The 16,174-nt window shown below is 39.7% G+C and overlaps 1 protein-coding gene across 1 annotated transcript in view; it reads left to right on the forward strand.

Moving 5' to 3' along the window:
- Window positions 1-16,174, forward strand: part of LOC126161750 (piwi-like protein Ago3) — a 222,940-nt gene that overhangs the window by 92,088 nt on the left and 114,678 nt on the right. Inside the window, exons 7-8 of the mRNA XM_049917799.1 lie at window positions 2,847-2,960; window positions 13,846-14,011. Coding sequence (XP_049773756.1) covers window positions 2,847-2,960; window positions 13,846-14,011 — 280 coding nt within the window. The remainder of the gene's footprint in view (window positions 1-2,846; window positions 2,961-13,845; window positions 14,012-16,174) is intronic.

Consider the following 16,174-nt stretch of genomic DNA (forward strand, 5'->3'; position numbering starts at 1 on the left):
TAGTGGGAAGTATCCAGATAACCCGGACGGTGTAACACTGTGCCAAGATGTGCTGGCCGTGCACCAAGGCATGTTTAGCCACAGGGTGATCCTCATTACCAACAAACACTGTCTGCCTGTGTCCATTCATGCGAATGGACAGTTTGTTGCTGGTCATTATATATATATATATATATATATATATATATATATATATATATATATATATATATATATATATATATATATATATATATATATATATATATATATATATATACATAAAAACAAAGATGATGTGACTTACCAAATGAAAGTGCTGGCAGGTCGACAGACACACAAACGAACACAAACATACACACAAAATTCAAGCTTTCGCAACAAACTGTTGCCTCATCAGGAAAGAGGGAAGGAGAGGGAAAGACGAAAGGATGTGGGTTTTAAGGGAGAGGGTAAGGAGTCATTCCAGTCCCGGGAGCGGAAAGACTTACCTTAGGACAGGTATACACTCGCACACACACACACACATATCCATCCACACATATACAGACGCAAGCAGACACATTTAAAGACAAGAGTTTGGGCAGAGATGTCAGTCGAGGCAGAAGTGCAGAGGCAAAGATGTTGTTGAATGACAGGTGAGGTATGAGTGGCGGCAACTTGAAATTAGTGGAGATTGAGGCCTGGTGGATAACGGGAAGAGAGGATATATTGAAGAGCAAGTTCCCATCTCCGGAGTTCGGATAGGTTGGTGTTAGTAGGAAGTATCCAGATAACCCGGACGGTGTAACACTGCGCCAAGATGTGCTGGTCGTGCACCAAGGCATGTTTAGCCACAGGGTGATCCTCATTATCAACAAACACTGTCTGCCTGTGTCCATTCATGCGAATGGACAGTTAGTTGCTGGTCATTCCCACATAGAATGCATCACAGTGTAGGCAGGTCAGTTGGTAGATCACGTGGGTGCTTTCACACGTGGCTCTGCCTTTGATTGTGTACACCTTCCGGGTTACAGGACTGGAGTAGGTGGTGGTGGGAGGGTGCATGGGACAGGTTTTACACCGGGGGCGGTTACAAGGGTAGGAGCCAGAGGGTAGGGAAGGGGGTTTGGGGATTTCATAGGGATGAACTAAGAGGTTACGTAGGTTAGGTGGGCGGCGGAAAGACACTCTTGGTGGAGTGGGGAGGATTTCATGAAGGATGGATCTCATTTCAGGGCAGGATATATATATATATATATATATATATATATATATATATATATATATATATATATATGGTTAATAGAAGGAAACATTCCACATAGGAAAAATATACCTAAAAACAAAGATGATGTGACTTACCAAATGAAAGTGCTGGCAGGTCGACAGACACACAAACGAACACAAACATACACACAAAATTCAAGCTTTCGCAACAAACTGTTGCCTCATCAGGAAAGAGGGAAGGAGAGGGAAAGACGAAAGGATGTGGGTTTTAAGGGAGAGGGCAAGGAGTCATTCCAGTCTCGGGAGCAGAAAGACTTACCTTAGGGTTTTCTGAAGGTGAGGCCTTTGGATAGGACAGAGGTTTCGGATTGGGAGAGAGGTTTAGAGGAAAGGTTAACTACTGAATTAGGGTGTTGTGGTACCAGATTGTGTTGATCGGAATTTTGAGGTTTTGGAGGGAGTGGAGCTGGAAGTGGGAGATTGAGTAGATGGGAGAGACTGGGTTTGTGTGCAATGAGAGGTGGTTGAGGTTTGCTGGAAAGGTTGTGAAGGGTGAGTGAGTTGCCTTTCCGGAGGTGGGAAACCAGGAGATTGGATAGTTTTTTGAGGTGAAGGGTGGCATGCTGTTCTAATTGGCGGTTGGCCTGTAGGAGGATGCTCTGAATAGCCGGTGTGGATGTGGGAGAGGAATTTCTGAAGGTGAGGCCTTTGGATACGACAGAGGTTTCGGATTGGGAGAGAGGTTTGGAGGAAAGGTTAACTACTGAATTAGGGTGTTGTGGTACCAGATTGTGTTGATCGGAATTTTGAGGTTTTGGAGGGAGTGGGGCTGGAAGTGGGAGATTGAGTAGATGGGAGAGACTGGGTTTGTGTGCAATGAGAGGTGGTTGAGGTTTGCTGGAAAGGTTGTGAAGGGTGAGTGAGTTGCCTTTCCGGAGGTGGGAAACCAGGAGATTGGATAGTTTTTTGAGGTGAAGGGTGGCATGCTGTTCTAATTGGCGGTTGGCCTGTAGGAGGATGCTCTGAATAACCGGTGTGGATGTGGGAGAGGTAAGGTAAGTCTTTCCGCTCCCGGGACTGGAATGACTCCTTGCCCTCTCCCTTAAAACCCACATCCTTTCGTCTTTCCCTCTCCTTCCCTCTTTCCTGATGAGGCAACAGTTTGTTGCGAAAGCTTGAATTTTGTGTGTATGTTTGTGTTAGTTTGTGTGTCTGTCGACCTGCCAGCACTTTCATTTGGTAAGTCACATCATCTTTGTTTTTAGGTATATATATATATATATATATATATCACACCCATTGGTCCAAAATGTCGGTCAGCAAGAGCAACCTGATCACTTATGGCACGTTAAATCCAGCTGCACGGTTAAGAAACTTTCGAACAGCATATTCGCCAGGAAAGTCTATGAACACACACATACTTCACCCTGCTTTCCTTTATGTGTTATAGATATGCTGCTGGTATGTTTTATGTATTATTTACATGAAGTAAAACTATGTGTTTATTAGTAGCAGTCTGAGATGCATATTTAGTCCAGAAGAACAAATTGGTAATATTTGAGGTGCTCAGTTAGGTAAACTGTTCTGTTACCATTGTGCTTTCTTGTATAGATATTGCAACTCTGCATTTTGCAACAACATATATTTATTTCTTTCAGACTGGAGGTTTGGCCAGGCTACGTGACGGCCATAGATGAATACGAGGGAGGTATACAGTTGTGCTGCGATACATCGCACCGAGTACTGAGAACACAGACTGTTTTGGATGTAATGTAAGTTGTCTTCCTGTAAAGACAGAGACAAGAATGAAGTTAAATTTTAATTTACCAAGTAACTTGAGTAGCATTGTACTTTGTAGGAGGTATTGAGGACAAGGGTGTTCATTTAAATTGAAATAAATAGCTGCATATGCAAAATATTATAGTAAGAGAATTGCCTTTAAAGAAACTTCCTGGCAGATTAAAACTGTGTGCCCGACCGAGACTCGAACTCGGGACCTTAGCCTTTCGCGGGCAAGTGCTCTACCATCTGAGCTACCGAAGCACGAATCACGTCCGATCCTCACAGCTTTACTTCTGCCAGCTCAGATGGTAGAGCACTTGCCTGCGAAAGGCAAAGGTCCTGAGTTCGAGTCTCGGTCGGGTACGCAGTTTTAATCTGCCAGGAAGTTTCATATCAGCGCACACTCCGCTGCAGAGTGAAAATCTCATTCTGGATTGCCTTCTAAGTTTTTATGAGCTCCCTCCAGATGCGCTACTGAGGTGTGTCATTAAAATGATGTCAGAGTAGTTTGTTTAAAATGAGTAATTGAAGAATAGTGTTGGGGAAAAATTGAAGGTTTTCATTGAATGAAGTTCTATGAATTTTTGTCAAGGCCTGACTCAGCAAGTGTGCCGTATTGATTCACTCAACTTTTGGTAGCCATTTTTCCACGGAAAGGACTACTTACATCTGGTTTACAGAATGTTGTCATTCTCATGCTTCTGTAGGTAGTGAATTTCATGAAGCTAGACCAGAATTGGTTGTCATTCCAAAAAAAACATCAACATGTGACTTACTGTGAGATAAATGCGTCTATAGGCATATTGAATAAGGAAGCTTGTTGAGTTATCCACGAACATTTAACTATGAAAAAAATGTGTTCCTAATGGATCTGCATATTTTGGAAGAAGCTAAAGAACAGGCTGGTGTCTGTCAGCAAGAGTTAAGTAAACACAAAAAAAATTTTTACCCTGGAAATGCAAAATTCGTAACAGGAGATGAACTTTGGAAATATTTGTGTGAACTGGAAACTTGGCAGCAGTCAACTGTTTGAGGGGGGGTCCAGGATAAATTGAAAACAGCAACTCATTTTTCTGATTACACTTGACGTAGCATGGCAGTGTTCTTAAAGGATGGAAGAACAGTTAATGCTGACTGATATACAACAATTTGTTTGATAAAAGCCATCAGAGAAATCAGGAAAAAACAACTGACAACATTGCACCATTCTTGATGACAGCGACAGCTATCACATAGCAAGTCAAACAGTTGATTACTTGATACTCAGAAAAATGTGGAATGAATGTATTGTTGCTCTTATTTGCTTGATTTACCACCTGAATAACTCCGTTTATTTCTTAAAATAAGGGAAAGGCTCCCACTCACCTAAAGTGGCACTTTGCTTGGCACACAGAAACACTTAACAAGAAACAGTATTCACACAAGCTTTCGAGTTCTTGCTATCTTCCTATACTCTCGCAGTAGCAGCAAGACTGATTATTGAGAACAGGTACCTGGGCAGATTGAGGTGGATAGGGATAGAGAAGGATTGCACTTAACTAGGAGGAAGTAGCAGATCTTCCAACAGATGATTTAGTGGCTGCTGGATTTGGAACCACAGAAACCATCAGGGGCCCAGTAAGCCATCTCCACTACCCATGTTACCTACTCTTCCCATAATTTAGGAAAAAGTCACATAAAAAGTAATTCAAAATCAAAGACAGTGGCAGCTAAGCCATCCTATCAGCAAGCTCGCTTCCTTTCTGATGGAGATTTTACTGTTGATGAGGATATTGATATCTATGTTGGATCCACCGCTCTGTGAGTTTGGCTGGAGATAAGCCCACCGTCCTCACTGACACCGACACCAGTGTAATATGAGTTTGAAAATTTGTGAGCTGTTGGCCCCATTCATAGAGTGCTACGGTAGGGAAAGTCGGCAAGCTCTGGATGGCTAGCTTACCCAGGCAGTGTGGCATTTTTATTAATCGGTTTTCAGTGTAATAATTTCGTGCATCCTGACGGCGATTTTTTATAATTGCTTGGTGGACTTGCATTGTAAGCAAATCTGCCTGTGGGTACGACTTTCGTTCTCCCAAGCAAATGGGATGCTGACACTTCATAAGGTGTTGGTTACCTTGCTGTTGAGTGCCCCAGATCCATCATCATAATCATCATCATCATCATCACTGTCATCATAAGTCAATATCAAGAAGCTGTCCAATCCTTCCAAAAATGTTCTATTGAACTATCATCAGATTAATTTGAATGCATGTAAAAGTACATAAATTTGATTAAAAATGACTATTTTGAGAAACTATTTATAGCAGAAAAAGTTTTTCTTTCGTTTTTCTTGGTTCTTGTGTAGGCACTTATGGAACAGTATGGGAACAAAAGCAGTTCCAAGGCAGTCTACTGTAGTTTTGTAGCATTATGTGTTGTGAAGAATAAACAAAAAGGTAAGAGTAACAAGACATTGAATCAACATCAGAAAGTGGACAGTGACGTAAAATTGTATAAATTTAAAATGAAAGTGCTGTGCACATACTACTTCAGAGCAAGAAGAGAACATGCTTGTTACAGGCTAAGGAACTTCAAACACTACATAATAAGGCCAATCCACAAAGTGTATCACCCAACAATAAAATGATATAGTCAAATAGTGTGTCTCAAGTGCCACATTTTCAGTTTGTATGGAGCACATTAATTAGAGAAGATTGTTCGAAATTCTTCTGTCCACACAGGTTTCATGTTTTGCACCTAGACTACTAATTCAGTTGATGTATTGCGTTGTTTTTGGAAGTGTGATTGGTGCTTATCAGGGATGTTAGTAATTTGTCAACTGTTTACTGACACTGTACTCAAAGACTTTAGGTACTGCAGATAATATGGTGATCAGTCTGTCACCTGGTGACTTTGGGTTGTCATTCTTGGGTATTGGTTGAATTAAGTGTTGTTTGTAATCAAAAGGGCGTGTGCCACTAACAAGATAGGTTGGCGTTGTGTCAAAGAACTGGAACAATTGTGTTGACAACATATCTAATCATACCTGTTCATTCCATCATTACGTATTGCCCCTGAAAAGATTCTCGTAAGTGTGTTCTGTATTGTGTCTAGAAACATGTTTCAGGAAAATCCATCTGTGTTGAGAATATACTATCTTGTGGTTGATAATTTATTGTGACTTGAGATTTGAGTGCTGTTGAGAAAAGTAGAGGCTTGAAAAATAGTACCAGAGTTTGCCTTTCCTGTGCTGAAGTTGTGCAGTTTTTTCTGCAGTGCTGCAGTATTCAACAAGCTGCATACAAAAGACTGGGCTTGCCTGATTTTGATGGTTGTGCATGTTTTGCTTTGCTTTTCTTTTCTTTTCTTTTCTTTTCTTTTCTTTTCTTTTCTTTCATAACTTCCTGTATACTTGGTAAAGTTCTGAAGTTCGATTTTGCGTAAGTCTTCTAATTACTGAAACTGGAACATTCACATAGAAAATATATGGGGAAAGAAAACCAGAGGCTGCATTTTATTGACAGAAGACATAGAAGATGCAACAAATCTACTAAAGAGCTGGCCTACATTACACTTGTTAAACATTGTCTGAAGTATTGCTGCACAATATTGGATCCTTACCAGATAGTTTTGATAAACAGCATTGAAAAAATTTGATGAAGGGAAATTTGGTTTGTATTGTCACGAAAGAGATTATTTTCATGAAACTTCAATCACCAACTTTTTCCTCCAAATGCGAAAATATGTTGCTGACGCCCAATTACATAGGGACAAATGACCATCATAATCAAGTAAGAGACATCTGAACTCACACAAAAAGATTTCAGACTTTGTTTTTCCCCACTGCTATTCGATAATGGAATGATGAAAGAATAGTCTGAAAGTAATTGAGGCAAGTATTAAGTGTAAATTGCAGAATAGTCACATAGACATAGATGTGCAAAATCACAGTTATTCATTGTCTGGTGTTCTATCATCAGCATTGGAGCAGGAACCCTTTGCTTTGACAGAATGTTTAGGAACATAGTGTTATACAATGCGACAAGTCTGAAACTTAATTCGTGGGCTCAAACATATGTCAGCTCATTGTTTGTGATCTACCATGGAATATCTAAACAGTCCTTTTGTAGGGCATCATAGTTAATGTGATTACGTAGGCTTTCCCGGCGTAATAAGTCTTGAAAGTCTCTTCGAGTTTGCTGCCGGATCCTAAAATCAACTTGACTCAATATTTCGGCGATCCAACTGTTCGCCATCTTCAGGAAATGCTGCTTCTGCTGATGAGTCCTGCTGAGAACTGACGCAAGATTGCAATTCGACGTCCTATATAGGCCACTGTTCAGTACACGGCGCATGCGCTGCCCATCATGGTTTCTGCCTTACAAAACAGGGAGGTGGCGCCGCCCTTAGTGAAACACTGCTGGCAACAATATATCGCAATCAAGGCCGCACCGAAGAACGTTCAGTTTTGATGCGAGATAATACAGGATTCCACGTTTTGCTAAGAGGAAACTCATTGTCTCTGTTGATTAAATTATCAGCCAACCTAATGTCAGTCGCCTCTTTATAGACACTATTCCAAAAACCGGAAATGTTGACAATCATAACAGTTTCCTCGAGTTTCATTATGTGTCCCTCATTTAGGCAGTGTTCTGCTACGGCCGATTTTTCCGGCTGTTGTAGCCTCGTGTGACGGCGATGTTCCACACACCTGTCATGCACTGTGCGAATAGAACGGCCAACGTAAGCTTTCCCACATTGACACGGGATTTTGTACACCCTGGGTTTCCTAAGTCCCAAATCATCCTTCACAGAGCCAAGAAGAGCCCTAATCTTAGAAGGCGGACGGAACACACTCTTAATGTTAAAATTCTTTCAAATTCGTCCAATCTTAAACGATAAGCCTCCAGCATAAGGAAGAAAGGCCACAGACCTATGTTCCTCTTCGTTCGCCTGTGGAGATGGTCCAAATTCCACAGCCCGACGAATCTGCTTCTCGGTGTATCCATTTTCCTTAAAAACAGTCATCAAATGCTCAAGTTCTTGGGTTAAGCTGTCTGCGTCGGAAATGGCATATGCTTTCTGTACCAAATTCCTAAGGACGCCACGACGTTGGTGTGGTGGATGAAAACTCTTAGGGTGCAGATACCAATCTGTGTGTGACAGCTTTCGGTGAACACTGTGTCCCAAAGTTCCATCTGTTTTTTTATAAACCATAACGTCTAAAAAAAGAAGCATCCCATCATTTTCAACCTCCATAGTAAATTTGATACGGGGATGAAGACAGTTGATGTGGTCTAAAAATCTGTTAAGAGCATCACGTCCATGCGGCCAGACGAAGAAGGTATCGTCCACATATCTCCAGAAGCACGTTGGTTGAAAGCTGAAGTCCTCAGTGCCATGGCCTCGAAGCCCTCCATAAATAAATTGGCGAATATGGGTGACAAAGGACTACCCATAGCCACTCCGTCATTCTGTTAAAAAATGTTACCGTTAAATAAAAAATACGTGGAGGTCAGCACATGTTGACAAAGCTTCACCAGCTCTTCATCCAGTTTTTCACTGATCAAGCTAAGGGACTCTTCCAGAGGAACTCGTGTAAATAGGGATACCACATTGAAACTCACGAACAGATCTGAAGGACTCAACTTCAAAGATCCAAATCGTCGAATAAAATCCACCGAACTGGATATATGGTGCTCACACGTGCCAACAAATGGACTGAGGGCAGATGATAAGTACTTTGCCAGGTTATAAGTGGGTGTACCCAAATTACTAACAATAGGGCGTAGAGGAACCCCTTCCTTATGCAACTTAATCAGACCATACAACCTAGGCGGAACGGCAGCACCAGGATGAAGTTTCTTACGTAAATCATCTGACAACGAACTCTTTTTCAACAGTGAAAGTGTCTTAAGTTTGATCCTTTCTGTGGGGTCATTAGATAGTCTTCTGTACGCCGGGTCGTTGAGAAGTGAATCCATTTTTAGGACTTAATCATCCCATGTCATTACAACCGTGGCATTCCCCTTGTCAGCTGGTAAAACTACTACTTCGTCATCATTCTTAAGGGAACGAATGGCTGCTCTCTATACGGAAGAGATGTTATCCTGCGATGTTCGAGCCAGACGTAATGTGTGCGACACTTCTTGCCTTATTTCCTCTGCTTGATACTCGGGTAGGCTATGTACCGCCTGTTCTACAGAGCATATGAACTCTGTGATAGGAAGTCTCTTGGGAGTGGGCGAAAAATTTAAATCTTTCTCCAATATCGACACTATGGGCCCATCCAACGCCTTGTTAGAGAGATTAATCACAGTACGCCGATGTTTATCCACTTCTGATGCTGTAGAACAAGAAAGAAGCCATTCAAATTTCGAGGATTGTCTGGTAACGGAGCTCCTGTGTGTCCAATCTAATAGCGCCCACGTGGAATCATCAACCCACTGCCAAACATCCCTTGAAAACTGCGAGGACAAGTTCAAATGAAAATAAAATAAATCTTTGGAAACAGTATCCAGCTGTCTACGGGTAAAACGAATGTGTTCTCTTAAAAGTGCTTGGCTTGCACGTTCCTTAATCCTATTAGCTCTCTTACTATTAATAAAATGACTAAATCTGGCGAAATTAGGAAACCCAGGGTGTACAAAATCCCGTGTCAATGTGGGAAAGCTTACGCTGGCCGTTCTAATCGCACAGTGCATGACAGGTGTGTGGAACATCGCTGTCACACGAGACTACAACAGCCGGAAAAATCGGCCGTAACAGAACACTGCCTAAATGAGGGACACAAAATGAAATTCGAGGAAACTGTTGTGATTGCCAACATTTCCAGTTTTTGGAATAGTGTCTATAAAGAGGCAATTGAAATTAGGTTGGCTGATAATTTAATCAACAGAGACAATGGGTTTCCTCTTAGCAAAACGTGGAATCCTGTATTATCTCGCATCAAAACTGAACGTTCTTCGGTGCGGCCTTGATTGCGATATATTGTTGCCAGCAGTGTTTCACTAAGGGCGGCGCCACTTTCCTGTTTTGTAAGGCAGAAACCATGATGGGCGGCGCATGCGCCGTGTACTAAATGGTGGCCTATATAGGACGTCGAATTGCAATCTTGCGTCAGTTCTCAGCGGGACTCATCACCAGAAGCAGCATTTCCTGAAGATGGCGAACAGTTGGATCGCCAAAATATCAAGTCAAGTTGATTTTAAGATCTGGCAGCAAACTCGAAGAGACTTTCATGATATGTTATTAAGTGAGATTTTTCTCTGCTGGTCTGCACTGAGTTACATTAAAAATAAAACATCATGAACAGTGTCCCAAGACAATTATGATACATGCTCATACTCTGAGACTATGAAGGACAAAGCCGATTCGAAGGATGATTTGGAGATTTGCTTGAATTTAAGAATTTCTGAATAGATAAATCTATTTTGAGAAACAAGAACTCTGCTTCTCTGTGATCATTTGTATAGATGTACTTGTTGTATTTGGGTTTAGATCAGAAAGGACACACGCACTCACTCCACCTCCATGATGGGTTATACAATCAGCTCGTAGAAGCATAGTGATGTTTGGTTAGAGTCACATTTGTAAGAGGAGAATAACTTCGATATGTGATGGGAAACAAGTCTTAAAACCTGTCAGTCAGCTGTCAACAGGTTTAAATTGGTGTGAGCAACACACAGCTCAAAGGTATGTCCCTTTGTAGCCACGTGGGGTTTGAAATGCGCTATTGCTACCAGCCACAAGGAACACAAAGGCTGGTAGCACTAAGGTAGACATTCTGCAGTGGTTTCAGCTGTCATGATTGTAGGGTTGGATGAAAATGGACTGGCTAAAGGAAAGTATTTAAAAAAAGTGAAACGGTTCATTGGTGAATAGTAGTTCTCAACAAGGAGGGATTATAAATTCCATGTCATCATAAGCAACAATTGAAAAGTTGTGAAGGGAAAGATGTACATAAAACTGATGATAGGATTCAGAAAGAATACATTGGAAATCTGTGATGATGCTAGTAAATGTATACCAAATAAAGCATAAATTCACTTGTGATACTTGAAAAAATTCATATCCGTTCAGTATTGAAACACAGTTAAAGTAGTAGACAATAGTAGTGAGGAAAATGAAAATTGAGGGATTGTAAAGGTAAATTAAGGTGATTTTTGTTAATGTAGTATGTCAGTACCCATTAGACTGAAATTTGAATATACTTAAAAAAAAAAAAAAACTTGGAAGATAGTCATATAATGGAGTAAAATAGTTGAGGAAACTGATATATAAAAAACAAGTGAACAACAAACTAAGGTGAGAGTCATCCTTGTTTCTTGTAAGGTGTCACATTATGTCTATCAGTTCAGATTGTTTGTTAATGACTTTTGTCGTTACGCCATGTTCACTATGATCTTGCTATCCAGTCCATACATTTTGTAAACCAAAATGTGAACTGAGACATCCAGCAGCTGGTAGTCCACATACTGCATGACAGCTTCTATTGGCACCAGCGACAGTTGCTTGCACACCAATTTTCTCGTAGTGATTATGGGGATGAACAGGTCATCGGTGTTCTCCCAATTGTAAGCTCTAGTTCATCAGTGACTACAGACAGTTTCTTTTGTGGATCAACAGACATTTTTTTCAGATTCAGCTAAGGTCTTCCTTGTCAGAAACTAGGGTGCCAGAGAAATGTGGGAGTCTCATTGGCTGCTCTGTTCACTTAGTAGTGATTGACCTTCAAGGAAGTCAGTGCTGACGGACAACAATGAAACTCTGCAAACCACTTGCAAACAGTATTTTGTGAAGGTTAATACCAAATGCTGCCTGGAGTGATTTGAGGCATTGTTTTTTAGTTAAGTCTTTAAGGAAATTGTAAAATATCGCCAACAAAAAAAACCTGCACATGAAGAGCTTAACTTTCTTCACCAAATTGATTCTTTAAACAAACTACTGCTGCAGTTGCTGATCTGCCTATATTTATCTATAGGAAATGACATTAAAAAGTATTCTTTAAACAAACTACTGCTGCAGTTGCTGATCTGCCTATATTTATCTATAGGAAATGACATTAAAAAGTATCATCGTAATGTCACGTTCCAATAGCATCATCTACTGGTGATTTGTAAAATATTAAAAAGGTGACCCTCATAACTATAAATAAAGTCACAAACCTATTGATTGATGCTCTGTGATTGCTTGATGTATTCTTCAGGGTTGATAAAATAAAACATGTTCATAATTTACATTTGAAGCTGCAAGGAAATAGTCATATATGACAAATATAAGCTGCGTAAAAAATTTTGCACTACGCTCTTGACTAGCTTAGTTTGTCCTTTTGTTCGGAAATCTTTCTCAGTCTTTTCACCTTAGGAAATCACTGTGTAGCTGTTTGTAGCTGCTATTGCACATGTAACAGGTTTCCACCAGAAAGATTGACTCCATTCACCTGCACTGATACCTTGGTGGTATTCTATCGATATAAAATGCTGAAGACTGATTGGAAACCTGGTATATTATTGATGCAGCGAGAGTTGGTTGTAAGAGGATTGTGAGGCCAAGTTTTGGAGTGGTATTTCTTGGTGATACGAATCCTCGAGCAAGCACCATATAGGGTTTGACAAGGCTATTGCAGATCTTTGGAGGGTGATAAAAAGCTGTTGCAGATTTTATGATGAGAAGAATGAATTAGATGAGGCCTTGTTCCAACTATTGACTTCAAAGAGCATTTTAACTTCGATGAAGAAGTTAGTTTTGCATTTCAAGCTCAGGTAGTATTGTGCGACAAAAGACAAACTCCTTAATTAATTATGTGCCTCTGGATGTTCAGACAACTCAACAGAACACATGGCAGCATGCTGTTAATCAGTCACTCTAAGGAAATGTGAAAAATCCAACTTCTTGTTTTTGGAGGATTCAGGTTGTCAGAAGAAAGTGCATGTGACATTGCTGGGTGTTCTTTTTGTCTAGATTTGATTTCATGTGCAGGTCACTTTTGGATAAATTGATTTATTTTGCTTTTTATCACATGCATACTTTGAAAGTAATGTGTGGTTATTCCCATTTTGTCACCTTTTTTCCACTGAAATTGTTTACGTAAATCATGGTTTTCCATTACTGCAGAACAATTTTAAAATTACTGTGTTATCATGTTTTACATTCAGTTTTTTCACACCTTTTTTTCTTACTGTACTTCTTATCATTCCCCGACAATGCTATGATTGTGTCTTGTCATTGTTTCCTTTACAATATTCGTCACTGTGCAGCAAGGGTTAGGGGAGCGCAGCAGAAATTTGAAGAAAGCTAGAACATGTAAAGGATGTTGACCAGTAACTATTGTACCTTGAGGTATTTGTGACGAATCATAAAAACTATTTTGTCATTCACCATGAAACTAGTATTAGTTAACCCCCCCCCCCCCCCCCCCCCTCTCTGGGTATGCTCTAACTGTGCAGTATTTGATGATGGGAAGGTGTTATAGTATCATGCTTTTATGCAGATTTGTGGATGTTTAATTCCTTCACAATAAAATTCCAAAGCATGTGCATAGCTAAACCGAACAACAAATACAATTCAAACTGTATATCCATCCAGTATTGTAAACATCTTTGTGAATGCTTTGTATTAAAAATTGTTGTTATAAAACATTCCAAAAGAAAGTAACTGCATCTCCTTACATGAAAGTGAGGATGGTTTAGCCTGTGCAATGCCTTTTCACCACCCAATAATTACTGCAGTGTACACCACTGCTTTCCATTGTCAAACCTTGATGTCCCTCTACAATTTTTTTATTATTATAGCTTTTCACGTGTGTAATTTTACTGTAATGCAGTGCATATCAGATGTAGTATAAAAACTCTGTAGTTACATATTCTGCTTGTAATTACATGTTCTTTCCAGTGCAGATATATCAACTCGGAATCCAACTGCTTTTAAGGAGCATATTATGAAAACAGTAATAGGTGCTTCAGTCCTGACTCGATACAACAATAAAATTTATCGAGTTGATGACATAGCATGGAACAGAAGCCCACGTGACACATTTGACACAACCAGTGGTGATACGGTATGAAACAATTGCTTAAAGTTAATTTTAATAATGTGTTCATGCACACTATAGCATTCATTCTAATATTTACCTCTGTGTGCTATAGATATTTGTATTTTACTGGGAGAGTGATCACGACATTGCTCAATAGAATTGGCTAGTGTGCAAAGCTTACCTGCACAGATGTTCTATCAATGGATCAAATGGAAAATTCAGTTCTGAAAATCGTTGCTGTTGCAGAAAGATTGTAAGGTTAGCTCTATTCTTAGTACTGCTGATATAAATACTGGGAAGTATAGAGTAATAATCCTAGCTTTCAAACTGTATGTTCTTTCTTCAAAGAGGGTAGAGGATTTAGTTGGGTAAGATTTTGTAAATGCAGGTTGAATGGGAACCACTTGCTGCGAGGGCAAGGCAGGTCTTCCCAAGGGAGTATTATTTTCCTCTTTTAAGTGTTGTTGGTGGCAGTACTAAGGAATGCACATCGTGAAGGTAAGTACTATTTATTTAAGTATTTATTTATTTATTGGTCCTGTGAATCTAGGACTGTACAGTGTACTTGCTAGTCTCCCAACATAATATCATTAGAGAATGTTGTCCCAGCAGTATCAGCTCGTATACTGAAAAATAGTGCAGAAATGGAATAATCAGGAAAGAACATACTGGTGCAGATAGGAGAGGAAAGAATTGCTTATACAGTTTGGTAGTTGTACAAAATATAAACAACCATGGAGACAATATGATTGGTTTAGAAGACAACAGAAGTAATAATTTCTACCGTTACAAAACTTTGCCTTATTTTTTAAAACATTGTTCATTATATTGCTAGCTGGTTTTGTTTTTCTTTGTTAATTGTTTCGTGAGTATAGCTATATGTTTCGCGCCTCAAATTTCGCTAATGAAAACAATCTCATATTGCTGTAATGATAACATAATCTCATATTGCTGTAATGATAACATAATCTCATATTGCTGTAATGATAACATAATCTCATATTGCTGTAATGATAACATAATCTCATATTGCTGTAATGATAACATAAGAATTACCATACGAAATGTAAGTCAAAAAGAAATTTTTAAATTGTAAATAAGTGTTCACACCTTGTCAATACAATGAACTGCTTTAGAATGGAAGATATTATCAAATTGTGTCTAGTCAAGTCCAAAATATATTAATTGCGAACAGCAGCACATAGCCAGAATAACTCATGGAAGGAAAGTGCCACTATTTATACAAATGTTGAATACACTGATCAGCCAGAACATTATGACCACATACGTACTAGCCAGTATGTCCACCTTTGGCACAGAAAACAGCAGCAATGTGTCATGGCATGGAAGCAGTGAGGCCTGGGTAGGTCAGTGGAGGGGGTTGGCAGTACATTTGTGCACACAAGTCACCTGCCTCACTTTACGAACTATAAGACACTACGGACTAAAACATGCACTTTAGTTTCCAAGCAGTTTTTTAAATAACACTTTATCATTTTTATTATTAGTTTGCAAAGCCATTAAAAAAAAAAATCTTAGTGTACAAAATCGAAGTGACCTTCAAAATCCATGAAATCCATAATATTAGACTGTTGGCATTTTGCATTCAGTCCTCTGTTTGCACATTTAGCCCCCCCCCCCCCTTTCTCTCTCTCTCTCTCTCTCTCTCTCTCTCTCTCTCTCTCTCTCTCTCTCCTTCCTGTACTATCCCGCCAATCATTGTAGCCGCCCTCCATTGAACTGCCGTCGTCGACTTATCAGACATAAGATATTGATGTTATCATCTACTTTATATGTCCGACTTTTCATTGTATCTACACAGCAGATGGAGCAGCCACAGACATTTTCACTGTAATGGCGACTAAATTTTGAGTTTTCTTAATAATAAGTAATGTTGACTTTTAGCACAGTGGATCACTCTTCATTTGTTGCTGCGTTACCGAAGAGTAGATAGTTAATAACGTCTTTGGATGTTAGTTGTTATTTCAACTTCCTATTTCCAATGGTACTACTTATCCGCACTGTTTCTGATTTTGTATTATTTCTGTCCTATTGGAAATTAAATGTTAAATAACTTCTAAGTCACAATTTACACTACGTAATATTTATAATCAAACCTTTCATCATCCAGAGATAGTGTTTGCCGCTTGCCTGTGATTATTGTTGACTAATACACACACTATTGTG

This window comes from Schistocerca cancellata, chromosome 2 (genome assembly GCF_023864275.1).
Source record: "Schistocerca cancellata isolate TAMUIC-IGC-003103 chromosome 2, iqSchCanc2.1, whole genome shotgun sequence".
NCBI lineage: Eukaryota > Metazoa > Arthropoda > Insecta > Orthoptera > Acrididae > Schistocerca > Schistocerca cancellata.